The 16668-nt window shown below is 35.5% G+C and overlaps 2 protein-coding genes across 3 annotated transcripts in view; one reads left to right on the top strand and one right to left on the bottom strand.

The window, feature by feature from the left end:
- SMARCAD1 (SWI/SNF-related, matrix-associated actin-dependent regulator of chromatin, subfamily a, containing DEAD/H box 1) overlaps positions 1 to 2399 on the top strand; it is an 86333-nt gene extending 83934 nt beyond the window's left edge. For both annotated transcript variants that reach the window (XM_025386282.1, XM_025386283.1), the window contains one exon: positions 576 to 2399. In XM_025386282.1, coding sequence (XP_025242067.1) covers positions 576 to 637 — 62 coding nt within the window. In that variant the 3' untranslated portion in view covers positions 638 to 2399. The remainder of the gene's footprint in view (positions 1 to 575) is intronic.
- A 2659-nt stretch (positions 2400 to 5058) lies between these two features.
- Positions 5059 to 16668, bottom strand: part of HPGDS (hematopoietic prostaglandin D synthase) — a 42590-nt gene continuing 30980 nt past the window's right edge. Inside the window, exons 4-6 of the mRNA XM_025386100.1 lie at positions 13856 to 13965; positions 7901 to 7999; positions 5059 to 5399 (exon numbers count right to left, since the gene is read on the bottom strand). Of these exons, the coding sequence (XP_025241885.1) occupies positions 5235 to 5399; positions 7901 to 7999; positions 13856 to 13965 (374 nt within the window). The 3' untranslated portion in view covers positions 5059 to 5234. The remainder of the gene's footprint in view (positions 5400 to 7900; positions 8000 to 13855; positions 13966 to 16668) is intronic.

Below are 16668 nucleotides of genomic sequence, written 5' to 3'. Positions count from 1 at the left end.
ATTCCTGTAAGTACTTATAAATATGGGGCCTCAATTAATATATAGGGCAAACATTGGATAAACAAGGTAATTTAAAGTGGCTAATTTAATTATCAGCTGGTATGCTGTGCTCAGAATGTTGTTTATATGTATACAGTGTGGGTCTGAGTCAGTAATTATATCTTTAGATGAAAAATAAGAAAATAGATTAAATAAGTTTTGGTTGGTTTAGGTTTGGCTTTGTTGTCTTTGTTTTCCCTACTCCGTTTCTTACATAAATGTTTTTTATTTAGCAAATGTGAGAAGTTAAGTACCAAGAATTATATATGATCCAGTGTATTACTGTGTTTCTTTATATAGCTTTATAAAATTGGAAACATAACCTTAGATTGCTATGTTGGCAATATGAACAAGAACACAGAGGAAATAGCCCTAATCTAAGTAGAGATTAGGGAAGGTTTCTAACAGGGGTGACACTGAAGCAAACTAGCCCTTGAAAGATGAGTAAGAATTCACCAAAGAAAAAAAAATAGAGACAATGTTTTATAAAATAAAATACTTTCATAAAGCTTTTAATGCTACTTTCTGACCTACAGGTGATGAAGGGAGTATGCCAGCAGATATAGCCACATTACTAAAAACATCAATGGGCCTGTGAAATAAGAACTGTGAACTCTCAATTGATGAGGAAATATCAACTTGGTGCACTCAAGGACATTTACATTATGATGACCATGGGGTTTATGAACATTTATAACTTTTTATAATTTCCATATTACATTTCTCATAGTATGGACAACTTTTTGCCACTAACTGAATTCTCCAAATACTCACACATGAAATTTCAAAAAAGAAGCCACAAATATGTAGTCCTGAAGATGTTGAATAATCATTTTACAAAGCAGTTTTCTGAATGGGGATTAGTTGGTGATTGTTTGTAACAAATATGCTAATGCTTTAGAAATGTCAGTATTTTTGTAATTATTTCTACCTCCAAATATATATATATTGTCTTTCACTGGATAATGTGTGTAGATTTTTACATGTGCCTTATTTGACAATGCTTATGTCTTGTTTTTGCTTGTCTCATTTGAAGTTCTTTTTTATTATGTTAAAGAATGCAGCTGTATAGATTATATAGCTTTCATTTTATTGCTATTTGAAGCAGATGTTCACCAATGTCAGCAAGAACTCAACCTGAATTTAAAGGTGGCATTCCATATACTAACATCCCCCAGGTCCTCTCAAGTACTTCTGCTGAAACAAATTTGTTTGGCTAGGCACTAAGTTGTTTTCCAGTGAATAGTAACTAAAGAAGCCCTTACCTTGCTCCATGGATTAATTCCTTCTGTTCATTTTCCAACTGCACTAATAGTGCATATTACTCTGCCTAAACTTGTGCATGTTTTCATTGATTTCCCTCTCCCGGCTTTTGCTTCTCTTGAAACTGTTGCCCAGTCACTTCTGCTCCAATTCTCTTCCTCTCTAAATAGTAGTTTATTACTGCCACATCTCCATGCATCAGCAAAATGTTGGTGACATTTTTCTAGCCTGGCAGAACAGATTACTTAAAGCTATTTCACTTCAAAGCAGACTGAATGTGACTTCATCTAAAGGCAGCATTAGGTACTGCATGGAAATAGGTCATTAACTTGAAACGCTTATCAAAATATATTTTACCAGTTTCCAGAATTTCCAGTACAGGACCGCCTGAAGAGAGAGCCATTGTTCAATTCCAATTCAGTGTGAGTGACAAAGTGAAATTTAGAAGTGAAGTTGTCTATTTGATATTTAACTCTTTATTAAATCTTTCTTTAAATTTCTGCCTGTCAGTCTATATTGCTGTTTTTATTATACTTCAGTTTCTTTGTATAACTTGTGAGTTCCATGTGTTTTGTTTTTATTGTGTAAATATCATTATAAATAAACTTATTTATAAATCAAAGATTTGTTAATTTTTGGAAATCATACCTTTCAAAGCATCCTAACTTGCTAAGATGCTAAGGTAATATGACCCTCTGGATTTGGAAGGCAAATAAAACTCTTAAACAGTGATTATTTAGATATTAAAGACTCTGAGAACTCATGGCATAACCCCAGTCTTGATGGTATATTGAACAGACTGAATATATTTTACCATTACAGGGCTAAAAGGAGTCTTCATGTGTTAATACTACCTCCTTGTACATCACCATACCCAAATCAGTTATTCAAATTGTTAGGAATTTTACCTTTTAAAATCTCATAATGGATTTCTCATAAGTTTTCTGTATTAATGTATTTTCAATGATAGGCTGTTTCTTTTTTTGTTATTGTTGTTGTTGTTATATCCATACTTTTATCTCTAATGAAATGTAGTTGGGTTCTTCCTGTAATGCGCTATTATGTCTTGGGCTTAATAAAAATATTTGTGATCATAAGTTGTATTTTCACACCCTTTTTAATAGTTTCTAATCCTCCTCTTACTCTTAAAAATATATAATCTTGGGCACAAGTGAGATTATCTTATATACTTAATATTGCCTGTTTGTCAGTAAATTGGAACTTACTACTTAGGATGTATTCTCATTGGTTCCTTCATTGGACTGATGTCAGTAAATACTGTAACCCATTATCACTACAGAGCAAATGAAGCGAGAGTTGGAGTAATATTGTGACCAACTGAAGCATTTTTTTAATGCAGGCTACATGAGACATGCCTTATGCATTTTTATAACTTTGGGACCCCCATAGACTTTCAACTTTATGCCAGTAGATACTTATTTTGAAACATTACTGTTGTTCCTATCAGTTGGTATTATCATGTAGTGGAGAGACGGGGGTATGAGGAGATTTGGTTTCCATTTGTGTGACCTTATGTGTGATACTTCACCGTCCATAAATTTAAGGAATTGACTTCAACTCCTCAAAAATGTATTTTTGAAATAATAAACTCAATATGCAGTTCACTTTCTGCTTGACTTCACTCTCGCTTAGCCACCCTCTCTTTGTATAGAAGCAAGGAGACATTTCACTTGGATACACAATGGGATAATGGAATGTGTTGTCCTTCAGTGCAAAAAGATTACCTAAAGGTTATGATAATGCCAAATACTTCCATATGAAACTTGCTGTGGTTATACTTTGAATTATGATTTGTATCAATATGTAGGACTGATTCTCTTAGTTTGAATTTTCATAATTTTGTATAAGCATTGGATTATCACTTAGTTCTGTCTTCATTAAAACTTGATGGGGAAATTTAGCTATGCAGAAGAGTGGAGAAAAGTTAACTACTTTCATTATCTAGAACATTATTTGCATTTCTTTTTTTAAAAGTAACATTTTTTTCTTTAGATTGCCTGGATTACATGTTGGAGGGCTTTGAATGAGATTCACATACAACCTATTATCATTTACTTACAGCCACTAATAACAAAATTTGATCCAAAGAATCAAGGAACTTAGAAAATACACTTTGTTTTTATGTGTAATCCTTAATAATTTATATTTTTGTTGTTGTTTTGAGACAGAGTCCCTCTGTCACACAGGCTGGCGTGCAGTGGCGCGATCTCAGCTCACTGCAACATCTGCCTCCCAGTTCAAGTGATTCTCCTGTCTCAGCCTCCTGAGTACCTGGGATTACAGGCGCCCACCACCACGCCTAGCTTATTTTTGTATTTTTAGTAGAGACAGGATTTCACCATGTTGACCAAGTTGGTCTCGAACTCCTGACCTCAAGTGATCTGCCCGTCTCAGCCTCCCAAAGTACTGGGATTACAGGCATGAGCCACTGCGCCTGGCCTAAAGTATTAAATAACTTTTTTTTCAATTTCATAAAACATTGAGAGGAAGGAAACACCTTAAATAAGATCATACCTATCTGGGCTTTTATTTTCCTCTTCTTTCTTTCTCCCCCACATCCTCATCTCTTTTTGACTTCTTAATTGTGAATAAAGCTTCTGTAAATATATGTGGACAGGTTTTTATGTGGACATGTTTTCAGGTCCTTGAGATAAATATCAAGGAGCACAATTGCTGGATTGTCTGGTAAGCATATGTTTAGTTTTGTAAGAAACTGTCACTGTCTTCCAAGGTAGCCGTACCATTTGTATTCTCATCAGCAACAGATGAGAGTTACCCTTGCTCCCCATCCTCATCAGCGTTTGGTGTTATCTGCTGTTTTGGACTTTTGCCATTTTGACAGTCATATAGTGGTATCTTGTTTTAATTTGCAGCTCCCTAATGACATTTTGTTGGGCACTTCTTCGTATGCTTATTGCTACCTGTATCTTTGTTGAGGTGTCTATTGAGGTCTTTTGCCCATTTTTGATCAGTTTGTTGTCCTATTGTTGAGTTTTATGAGTTCTTTGTAGAATTTTGGATAACAGTTTTTTATCAAATACATGTTTTACAAGTATTTTCTTCAAGTCTGTGGCTTGTCTGGCTTATCTTCTCATTCTCTTGATCTCTGGGATATCTACATTTTTCTCATCACAACAACTTTATTCATGTCAGTAAATTCATCTTTACAAGTTTCTCTGGCTGCATATCTAGAGCCTCTTGAGCCGTGTCAGATTCCCACAGTCAGCTCTTTTCTCTATAGCCCCCTTTATGTTCAGTTGAATTTCATTCCAGGATTATCAGTTTTTGTTCCTTTGCTGCACTTTCATCTTTGTTGGGAGTTCCCTCTTTTGATTCTTCATTTTTGTAAAATGTCAAAGGGATTTATCACTGGGCCACAAGCAGGAAATAGCAATACAACTACACACTTTGCTGTCTATGCAGGAATAAGAGATGTGCAGTGACCTCTGGCAGTCTTTGAAAGAAGTGACTGGTCACTGGTCATGATGTACATAGGTTATTTACACAGGGATATGTGGACTGGAGAGCTATGAGCAAAGTTTGTGTTTTATGCAATTACAGGTAATTGTGGTAGCTGAAGTCCAAACCATTTTGGGGAAGGGGAAGAATGGTGTTGCTAAACCATTATGACTGTAATTCGTGCATGTTAGAACCTGTGCAAAGCAAGGTCTGCCTGTATTACGTACTATTTTTCCGCCATTGTAAATGATGCGAAGCTATTCTGAAAGAAAAAGGTACTGCAGAAAGATTTGTTTGTGTTTTCCTTTTTAAAAATCAGAATATGGCTTAAAGTGGAAATCTTGGTGGAGTTGGGAAGGGAGCATATGGATTATCTGGCAGGCTGATGTACCTGTCTTATCTGGTAAGAGAGATGCCCCGAGAACAACAAACTTGAAGGCAACATGGATCAACTAGAGTTTGGTTTGGGGTCTTCGTTTTATCCAGTTAGCGATGGCAGGAATGGCTTGGACTTTCTTCCGTAAAGTCACCAGCCTTGGATGGATGTCCAACAGGTCAGGTTTAAAGACCAAAAGCGTGGTACTGCAAATCTCCCAGTAGAAATCTGCCCAAGTCACCTAATTTAAAGGAAACAAACTTTTCATTTGAACATAGAAAGTATAGCTGTATCGGCATTCCAAAATTAAAATTAGTTTATTAATCTAAAAGATTCAAAATAATCTTGTTATTACAAAAACAGAATGTGTATATGATAGAAGTTCAGAAAATTACTGAAAATACCATACTCCAAAACTCAGGTTACTACTATTAAACATTTTCGTGTATAAGGTATTTTTCCATGCTGATAGATGTTGTTTTACTAACATGAGATCTTAATGGTACATACTCTTAACCTTGTCCAGTCTCCACCTCTCTGTGACAATACGTTTTCCTTATCCAATAACCAATACGTATTTTTCCATCTGTTCTAAAAATGCCCTTTTACAGGACAAAGCAGGATCTATTCCAGGTCTATGCATTTCATCTGGTTATGTCCATTAACTCTTCAAAACAGTACCCTTTTTTTCACATTACCAAATTATTGAAGATTTCACTCTAGTCCTACAGAAAGTTCTATCTTCAGGACCTTTGTATTTCATCTTACCTTGTTCCTTTATACTACATAGTATAAAGGAAGGGGCGCAGGTTACTCCTTTCAAGTGAAATATTTCAGGTGAAATATTTGTGGCTAAAATACATTGTATTGTATCACATAAAAAGAATATATGGGTGTCTAACCATTAGGGTATGCCAAGATTGGCCACTGGATTAGTGATGACAGCCTGGTCCTACCATTGTACAGTTGTATGTTTCTACCTTTGTGATTAGAAACCAATCTGTATGCTGTTACTTTGGCTCCATATGATTATCAAAAGAGTGAAGTTTAAATGTGGACTACTCTTTTATCTTTTTGTATAGAATTTAATAAAGCTGATTGCTAGTGTTTCAGGAACTTACTAAACATCTGTCAGCCAAGAGAAGCTACTGGCTGGAAGATTCAGAATTCAGAATAAATCCAGAATTTATTCAAATATTTATCAAGCACCTACTGTGTGCCATGCCCAGGTCTAGGTGCTGGAGAGCAAGGTAGGATGCAAGCCCCTTCTCTGATGTAGCTTTTATATTTTAGAAGGGACAAACAATCAAATATGCAAAACGATGGGGGTTATGAAAAAAAAGTGAAGTTGTGATGGACTGTGACATGGTCAGGGAAGACTTTCAAGAGGTGACACTTTTTATATTAAGCCCAGGCTTAAATATAAAAAAGGATTGAGACCTGCAGTGATCAATCTGGGGATTAAGCGTTCCAGATATGGGGAAGAGCGTAAAGACCCTTAGTTGGGAGTGTGAGTTAAGTCTGAGGAACACACACACCAGTGTGTTTGGAGCACTGTGAAGAAGGGAGAGAGTGCTCAGAGATGAGATCAGAACATCATTTACAAAGGAATTTTAATAGAAAATGAAAAATAAATTCTTATAAATTATTCATTAAATAGGGCGGGGAGAGGAGCGTTTTAGGAAAGGCTATGAGGGGAGTCAGAAGAAATGAAGGGGTATGTGAAGAGGTTGAAAGTTGAGAAAAAGATGTGGCAAGTTTACTTCTGTATCACCCAGAAGGGCTGAACAGGGCAGACAGCAGAGTGTCAGCCTGCTACAGAAAGCAGTCTTATCTCCCAGAATGCAGTCTCCCTGAAGGCAGGGACCGCCACTTGCCACAACTTGTAAATCAGGTTTAGATTGGATTTTTTGTCAAGACTACTCGTAGGTGGTAGTGTGCCTAGTATCTGGTTTGTGATTATTGATAGTCTATGCCTACGCCAATTAATTTTTCTGGGGTTGGAAAGTGGTGACAGTTTATATCAGTCTGTCTTTCTTATCAACTGGCATACTTTCATGAAGAGAAACATTTTCCAGTTGAGATATAAAATGCTTCATAATTTATCCTGATATAAAATACATATGAGTTTATACTGTTAGCTGTAGTTCAAGTTCAGGAATTGGGTATTTACTTGACCTTACTCACCTTACATCTCTCTCCTTTCTACCACATTGAAGATCCTGGTTCTCAGTGACATAAACACAATTTATTTTTGTACCCACAATATAAGTATAATAATACCAGAAAAAAAAAATACCAATAGTTTCTAGTACCACCAACAATATGATTACTGAAAATAGTATATGATTTTCTGTTCTAATCTAAGAGATATCTGTCTTAGATGTATAATCAAATTAGTGTGTTTTACAAATGATACTTCTTGAAATAGTTATTCTCTAATAGAGTACATTTGTATTCTGTGTGTTCTCTATGCATCTCTTTTGCACAGTTAGGTTCATTTACTTCACTTTGATTTTTAGGATAGCTTTTTAAGTTTTTGCTGCTAATATATAATTATATAAAATACGGTTCCAAAGTCAAATCTATTTTTTAAAAAGGTTTATTTAAAGGAGCTTAACCTTTGTTCTTGCTGTAAATTCTATTCCCTCCCTATAGGTAACTTTTTTTCAATAAGTTTTCATAGTTTTTTGGTTTGTCTTTTTATTCACTTGAATTTTTTAAGATACAAAACATACTCACAGAGTTACCAATAAGCCACTCTTTCCCCCCTAAATATGTGTCCAAGTCTTGCATAAGATGAGGCGCATTATACGTGAGCAGCTCATTGAACATCTGCTCCTAGGAGAAGGAGAAAATATCACTTTAAGAATAATGAGAAGAAAAGTAACATGATCTGAGGAGGAAGTAGATTTCTCCATCTTTATTCTCCCACATGAATTCAAGAAGAAAGAGAAGTAGCTAGATTTTTTATTCAATTTTATGACATGGAGATTTAGGTCTGATTCTCTATAGATGTGAGTCATCTCTTTATTGCTCATGGATAAAAAAATAAATAGTTTTGTGTCACCAGTTCTTACAGTTTCTTTGTGTATAATGACTAAACACCCACAAAATTTTTCTAACATTTTTTTACATTTATTTTTCTTACATTTATTAAAGCAAAATGATTCTATCATCTTTTTAGATTTCTAAAATTTCCCTCTTTCTTAACCTAGTTTTTTTAAAGCTAAATAATGTAACTGAAGGTAAAGAAACTTATTTTATTTCGTAAGGCTAGACTCTACTAGTTTGGCAGTTCTTCATTTCACTATTGCGTTTATAATGAATCATGATCTTGAGCCTTTATGTATTTTCTCATTGGACTACCATTGTGCCTTATTATCAGATTTGTCTATCTTGAATATCATCTATAAAATGCATCATCCAGTTATCCCCTCTTGATATATAAACTAATATTATTTAAAAATTAACATCCTTAGGGAAATATATATAAAACATCCATTTTTTAAATTGTGATTATTTTTCTACTTGAAGCTCTGAAGACCAAATAATTTACTCAAGGCCTCTTTTTTTGATAAGAGATGTTTGTTTATATATAAGAATTCTGCCTGTTTGAGTCTTGGTTATAAATAGAAGCCAAACTCAAAAATATAAAATGTATATATAATTTATTAATATATCTAAATGACGTATAATGAAATCCAGCCTTTATTAAGATAAGTCAGATAGTGGATACCACACCAATTTGCTGATTTACTTGCTGTTATGATTATGGCTTCGCCAGATGATATATACTACCACAACATAATGCCTTATATTTGTAAAGTACAATTTGCAAAAGCATCCTTACATACAGGTTGAGCCTCCCTAGTCCAAAAATCCAAAATGCTCCAAAATCCAAAACGTTTTGAGCATGGGCATGATGCCCAAAGGAATGCTCAGGGGAGCATCTCAGATGTCGATTCTCCAGATTCGGTATCCTCAACCAGTAAGTATAATGCAAATATTCCAAAATCTGAAGAAACCCCCAAGTCTGAGATACTTCTGGTCCCAAGAATTTCAGATAAGGGATACTCAACATGTACTTACATATGTTTGCCAGATTTAAAAACCAAAGCTTATAAAGCTTGTCATTATTTTGACTTTATGTACTTTCCCTTGTTCTGTAAAGTGCTCTGTGGTCAGTATGTTCATAGTTTTAACAAAAACATTAGGTATGAGTCTTCCTGCTGCTTACACAGAATTTGTAATCCCAGTGAAGGGCAGTGAGTCGAGAACCATGTGGTGCTTGCCACAGGTCTGCTCACCTCAGTTGGCATCGGTCAGAAAGGCAATGGCCAAACTGACTGTTAGACAACTTTCCAAAAACTCCTGTGTGCACTCCTGGGAAATTCTGTTCTTCTAACATACATTTCCAGAGCTTCAGGTATGCCAATGTTTGTGTATATGCAGAGTCAAAACTATTATATCTGTGCTATTGACTTCTCCTTGAGCCCAGATTCTCTTTAATAGTTTGGTGAATTATTTCAGTCTAATGAAATATAAATTAATAAACAGTATAATTAGTATTAAAGTTTCATTTCAAAGTACAATCAACCAAAATAATATAGAGGATAAGATTTGATTACACCTCTTTTTTTTTTCCAGATATATTTTAAAAAATACATTTCCTGATCCATCCTAGACAGCCACTCCTATAATAGCTTGATGGATTCAGAAATTTCTAGCCTCCCTTTTCAGAGAGTTATAAAGGTTTTTTCACCCTGAGAAATTGTTGGTATGAAAGTCTAACAAACGGCTTTTAGGGAGGTTCGCATATTTCTCAAAAGCATTTTTATATATGCACTACCAAAATTATTTTGTGTTGGAACCAGGACATCAGAATGTCCTCAGGCCTTCTCATTCTTCTTCCCCATCCTGTTCTTTAGATGAGGAAATGGAAACACAGATCCATTAAATAACCAAAGTAACACTAATGGTAAGTTCAAGGATTGTCATGGTGACCAATATCCAAGGACATCTTTTGTTTTTCTTTCTTTAAGTTGGAAATGGAATTTTTAGTGATAAATACTGTAACATTGTGTATATTTGGTAGATTTTTTTTTTAATTTTTTAAATTTTATTTTATTTTATTTTTTATTATTATACTTTAAGTTCTAGGGTACATGTGCATAACGTGCAGGTTTGTTACATATGTATACTTGTGCCATGTTGGTGTGCTGCACCCATCAACTCGTCATTTACATCAGGTATAACTCCCAGTTCAACCCTCCCCCCTCCCGCCTCTCCATGATAGGCCCCAGTGTGTGATGTTCCCCTTCCTGAGTCCAAGTGATCTCATTGTTCAGTTCCCACCTATGAGTGAGAACATGCGGTGTTTGGTTTTCTGTTCTTGTGATAGTTTGCTAAGAATGATGGTAGATTTTTAAGGAACGTGTGACAAGAATATATTCACTATCCATCTTAAGTGCATCAATAGTCTGCCTTTGAAATGTTCTCCTGACCACAAGATGGCAGCAATGCAGCCCACTACCAACAGTCTAAGAAATGAAATACAGAATGTGCATTTTTCATTATATATTAGCCAAGTCCTGCTTGTTAATTAGTCTGTAGCTATCAGCAATGCTTCTGCAACGTGTTCTGCCTTTGTATGATTTAATCATGAACTTGGATTGCTATGTCCTTTGAAATTGTTTTTTGAAATAGGTGGTACATAAGAGAGTTGTTATTCTAATACAAAGGTAGAGTGTTACTCTTATCACAAATGTTCAAAGAATATTTTCCTCTGGGAGGTGGCCTCTGTTATGGAACCTCAGCCACAGAAAGATAGAAAATAGAAAAGTAGAGAAGAGCAAACTGATAAATTGATAGACTGCACATCAGGGGGGTCTTTGGTACATGGAACAAAAATCTTTAGACACTTCTAAATTGGAGATTATCTGTTTCTACATTTATAATGATGTGTAAAATGCAGATGCCATGTCTGACAAATAGTGAAAACAACAGCAAAGTATATAACTATTAATTTAATAGTTAATATTTATTTAACACTTCTTACCTAGCCATAGGCACATATGCTAACATTTAATCTTGCCAACATACTTCAAAGTAGAGCCTGTTATATCCGCACTTTGCAAAGAGTTTGAACTATAAATAGGGAGTTAAGTAACAGCTAGTAAGAAGGGAATCAGGATTTAAGCCTGGCAGTTTGACTCCAGAGCCTAAATGTACTTACGTCAAAAAGTTGTATTTCTATCATCAAAGCTGAGCTTTATTATTTCCTGGCTAGGCCTATATATATATATGTGTGTGTGTGCAGACCCTACACACTAGAAGCTGTAATAAAGATGTCTATTTAGAATTCTGCATAAAGGTGAATAATTTGACAAATATATATCATTTGACTTTCATCTCTAAACCACAGTAATGAATATTTTTAAAAAGGTAGATCTCACAAGGAAGTGGAAAGAGAGGAGATAAGAGCAAACAAAATCTGAAGCTAGTAAGCAGATGGGTGAATGGCACCTGCAAAAAGAAAGCCAAGAACCAATCCCATCAACAACACGAATTCCTTAAATGGCTCAGGAAATGACCGGATATGTCTAGAACTGGGGTTAAGGAGGTTTGGGAGGGCATAAAATGAGGATTGGTGGAAAACTATTAAGCGGTTTTAGCATGGGATGTTCTTCATTTTACATTGCTAGGCAGCTGTCCCTTCCCCATTCTTAGCAGAAAACAGCCTAAGAATTTTTATAAATTTAGAAGCACAATATCAGAAATTTAGAACTCAAGGACTGATGAAGTTGAGAAATGCTTTCTAAAAGTAATGCAGAAAAGCAAAGAGATGGGAAACAGGAAAAGAGCCAACATCTGAATTATTGGAATTCTACTATAATGGAACAAAGAAAATAAAGGGGGAGGAAATCATTAAAGGGGAGGAAAAAATTAAAGGAAATTTCCTTGAACTAAAAGGACATGGGTCCCGGATTGAATGGACTCACCAAGGAAGCAGCACAATGGATGAAAACACGATCATACCAAGATCATTGCAAAATTTTAGAACTCTAAGGGCACGTGTTTTATAATCTTTCAGAGTGGAAAAAAAATGGGTCACATACGAAAGGTCAGTAATTAAATTGGATGCAAACTTCTCAACAGCCTTTCAAATACTAATGAAAAGTTACTTTCTTCAGAATTCTACACCCAGCCCAACTAGAAAACAGGTTTGAGAATAAAATAAAAACATCTGTAGACAAATAAGGCCCCCAAAGCCTCAAACTTTTATTTCCTATGACCAGTAAGCTCTTAGAGGATTGTTCCACAAAAACAAGGAAAGAAAACAGGAGAATGAACCCAGGAAATGATTTAAAAAAAAAAAAAAACCAGGGTAACAATAAAGATCTCAGGATGACAACTGTGACCAAGTATCTAGGACAACCATACCAGAGTGAAGCAGTGTGACTCACAAGATAGACATATCCATACCATCTGTCATAGTCATATCTGCTGTCATCAAACCTTCATTTTAGCTTTTGGAATACTAGAGGATGTCCCCCCAAATAAACAATGGAGTAAACAAAGAAAGAAGGCAGCATCCAGAAACAGGACTCCAGCTCCACAGAATGGCATCCCTGGAATGACAGCAAAGGGAATTCCAATGATGACAGCTGTGCAGAAAACCTAGAGAACTCTGCAAAGAATGGAAGCCTCCTAGACGGAGCGCTCCAAGAAATATTGGAAGTAACAGACGAACTGATATTATGTTGATCTTGTGGAAAATCGTATTGGCAGGCTATTGGATACTGTGGAAAGTCAGCAATAAAAGTAAAAAGAAGCAAAAGAAAGCAATTACTAATTTTGAGGAAGAAAAGTGAGAAAGGAAATATTATAAAAGCATACTACAGTGCACAGTTCTGTGCGTTATTTGTGTAGCATACTAATCACAGAATATTAATTTAACCAAAAGATTTTCACATCACAATATTGGGAGCTTGGTGAAAGGGAAGCAGAGAGGATGACTATGTAAGAGAAAAATTGTTATTACAGGTTGAGATCCCTTATCCAACATGCTTGGGAACAGAATAGTCTTGAATTCCAGATTTTTTCAGATTTTGGAATATTTGCATATACATAATGAGATATCTCGGGGATGGGACCTAATCTAAATACAAAATTCACTTATGTTTTATTTGCACCTTATACACATAGACTGAAGGTAATTTTATACAGTATTTTCAATAATTTTGCACATTTGCCAAAGTTTGTGTTAAGTACTTACATGGGGAATTTTCCACTGGTGCTGTCATCTTGGTGCTTAAAACGTTTTGGAGTTTGGGGCATTTTGGATTTCAGATTTGCAGGTTAGGAATGCTTAACCTGTACTATCATAAGTCCTTAGATATAATTTACAATTGGTCAATCAGAGGAAGTCATATTTACATATCCTATAGAAATATGGAAATGTGTAAATCCTAAAGAAACTGTTAAATTTTTTAAAGGGTTGCATCTGAGGAGGAGTTAATGTGAAGGGGTATAAAAGGGAATTGCTGTACTTTATTTTAAACTTTTAAAATATAATTTGATATTTTAAAACTATACATACTGTTTTGATATAAAGGAACTTTCTAAGGCACCTAACAATGTCTGACAGGTAGTATGTGATTAATACTAGGAATAGCAAATGGATCACATTACTTTCACATCTTGCTTTTTCTCTGCCCAAGGAAAACATGACATGAAATCGTCCAGTGTGTCCACAATAGCATCAACTTGACATTGTTCCATTTCTGTGTTTCCAGCCAAATCTATGGAATAGAGAGAGGCCCATCAATATGTTTAATGTACTATATTAAAAAGTTTGTTTTTAACAGATAGTATATTCATATGGTTGAAAATTCAAAAGAGCATAAAACAATATCCAGTGAGACTAGCTTCCATCCACCACATTTTGCTCCCTTACCTACCTACCTTACCAGTAGCCACCTTAATTAGTATTCTTCCATTATTTCTTTATGAAAATGCAAGCAAATAAAAACATATATCCCACTAGATATGCTTCCTCATCCCATGTCCCCTACATATCTTTCTTTACAAGTACCCAAAGGGTGTACTTGGTCTTTTTTTTTCTGGCTACATGAGATTCCTTGAGGTAGATGTGCCACAATTTATTTAACTAGCCTCAACTGATTAGATTTGTTTCCAGTCTTTTGTTAATATAAGCAACACTACAAGAAATAACCTGTACCTACATTATAATTCATTTTGTATAAAGAATTATTTGTATTTTTGCAGACAGTTTTTGTCAGGAGCATTTGTTTTCTGACTGGAGACTAAAACATTTAAATAATAGAGGGGGTTTTTTTCTTTTGTTTGTTAATCATTATTTTTGGTAATAAATCACTGGTCTTCCTAAAAATTTTCTCAATGGTGCCAATTTAAAATGCTTCTGTGTAGAAGCCTTCTAAAATGGATTGCTTTTGTAAAACTTTATAAATTTATTAAAAATTAAGAAACTATACTGACAGTGGATGAATTGGATGTAAATTATACCTCAATAAAGGTGTTATAATTGAAAGAAAATTCTTGAGTGATTTAGAGTTCCTCTGTAAACTATATTTTTGTGTGTGTAATATTCAAAGGTTGATTATTATTCTTTCTGACCTTGAATAGTCTTCAGAATTCTTTACTCATTTTCATCCCTACTTTGACTTCCACCTCAAGGCTTCAGCTAAAACTTTGTGGAGGTGACTCCTTATTCAATATTTTTAGTCCTAAACCACAGGCTCATTTTTTTCAGCATCCTTTTGTATATATTTCTGATTACTCTTTTGGCACCTGAACATTCTTCTACAAATCCTCAAATGCAGTCATCACACCATTTCTCAAACCAGCTCTCCTTTTTTTTACCCAACAAATAATTACGGGCCTCAACTGTGACTCAGCCCCAAGTAGGGGCTGTATATAGTAGCATTGAATAGAAGAGGTAAATTCCTTGCCTGAATGGCACTTATGGTCAACTGGAAAAGGCAGACATCGAGGAGGGTATTGAAAGTTGAAAAAAGTATTTTAAACAGAAAAGAGAAGGAAAGGGAAGAGAAGAGGAGGAGAAGGAGGAAGAGAAGGAGGACGTAGCAGTACATAGTGCATTGAGAATGGCAAACTCTGTCTATGCTATACCTCTCCTGGTTAAATAGACTGCCTTCCACATCATAACGTCTATCTACTGTCTCTAAGATGATTCTACATCCACAAATTTTTCATATTTTTCTTGGTCTCTCTTCTTTGCCATCTGGATCATTTCACTTATCTCCTAATGTGCTTCCCTGAAGTAGCCACAAATACAGAGTAACCACAATAATCTTCCCAAAATGCATAGCAGTAGTTATGCTGCTCTTCTAGATAAAAACCTACAATTGCGTAAGAAAAAGAGTCAATACTCTAGATCTTTCTAGAACTTTCTAATCAAATCCAATCCATTCTAAGCATTTCTCTAATTCTCTTCCACCTGCAAATTTGAAGTTCATTCTTCTTCTCATGCCATTTTCTCTCTACTTAGAATGTTCTAGCCCAGAGATTCTCAAAGTGAGATCCATGGACCACCTGCATCATCTGGGAAATTGTTGAGAATGCAAATTCTTGGGCCCCACCCAAGGTCTGCTGACTCAAAGTTGCACAAAGTATACTTTAATGAGCATCCAGGTGACCCTGATGCACATAAAGTTTGAAAAGCACTGCCTAGGTCCGAGTCTTTCTCTTGAAATTCTAGCTATCTTTGAGCCTAAACCTAATTTTTTTTTTTTTTTTTTTTTTTTTTTGAGACAGAGTCTCGCTCTGTCGCCCAGGCTGGACTGCAATGGCCGGATCTCAGCTCACTGCAAGCTCCGCCTCCCGGGTTTACGCCATTCTCCTGCCTCAGCCTCCCGAGTAGCTGGGACTACAGGCTCCCGCAACCTCGCCCGGCTAGTTTTTTTGTATTTTTTAGTAGAGACGGGGTTTCTTTTTTTTTTTTTTTTTCCAGATATTAGTCTTCATTCTAATTATTCAGAATAATATAGCAGTTAACAGGTACAACACACCTGCTTTCTCCTTTACTGTGCTTAGCACTTTAGAAGAATTGACTCACATAACTCACAACAGTTCCAGGAGTGGCACTCTGTGGGACGGGGATTCCAGTTTAGGCAGCCCTCTTTCAAAGTCCATTTTCTTTTTTTTTCTTTCTTTTTTTTTTTAATTTATTTATTATTATTATACTTTAAGTTGTAGGGTACATGTGCATAATGTGCAGGTTTGTTACATATGTATACTTGTGCCATGTTGGTGTGCTGCACCCATTAACTCGTCATTTACATCAGGTATAACTCCCAATGCAATCCCTCCCCCCTCCCCCCTCCCCATGATAGGCCCCGGTGTGTGATGTTCCCCTTCCTGAGTCCAAGTGATCTCATTGTTCAGTTCCCACCTATGAGTGAGAACATGCGGTGTTTGGTTTTCTGTTCTTGTGATAGTTT

This window comes from Theropithecus gelada, chromosome 5, assembly GCF_003255815.1.
Source record: "Theropithecus gelada isolate Dixy chromosome 5, Tgel_1.0, whole genome shotgun sequence".
NCBI classification, from domain to species: domain Eukaryota; kingdom Metazoa; phylum Chordata; class Mammalia; order Primates; family Cercopithecidae; genus Theropithecus; species Theropithecus gelada.
Note: the sequence above shows the minus strand (reverse complement) of the source record. Positions and strands in the feature narration are given on the sequence as shown.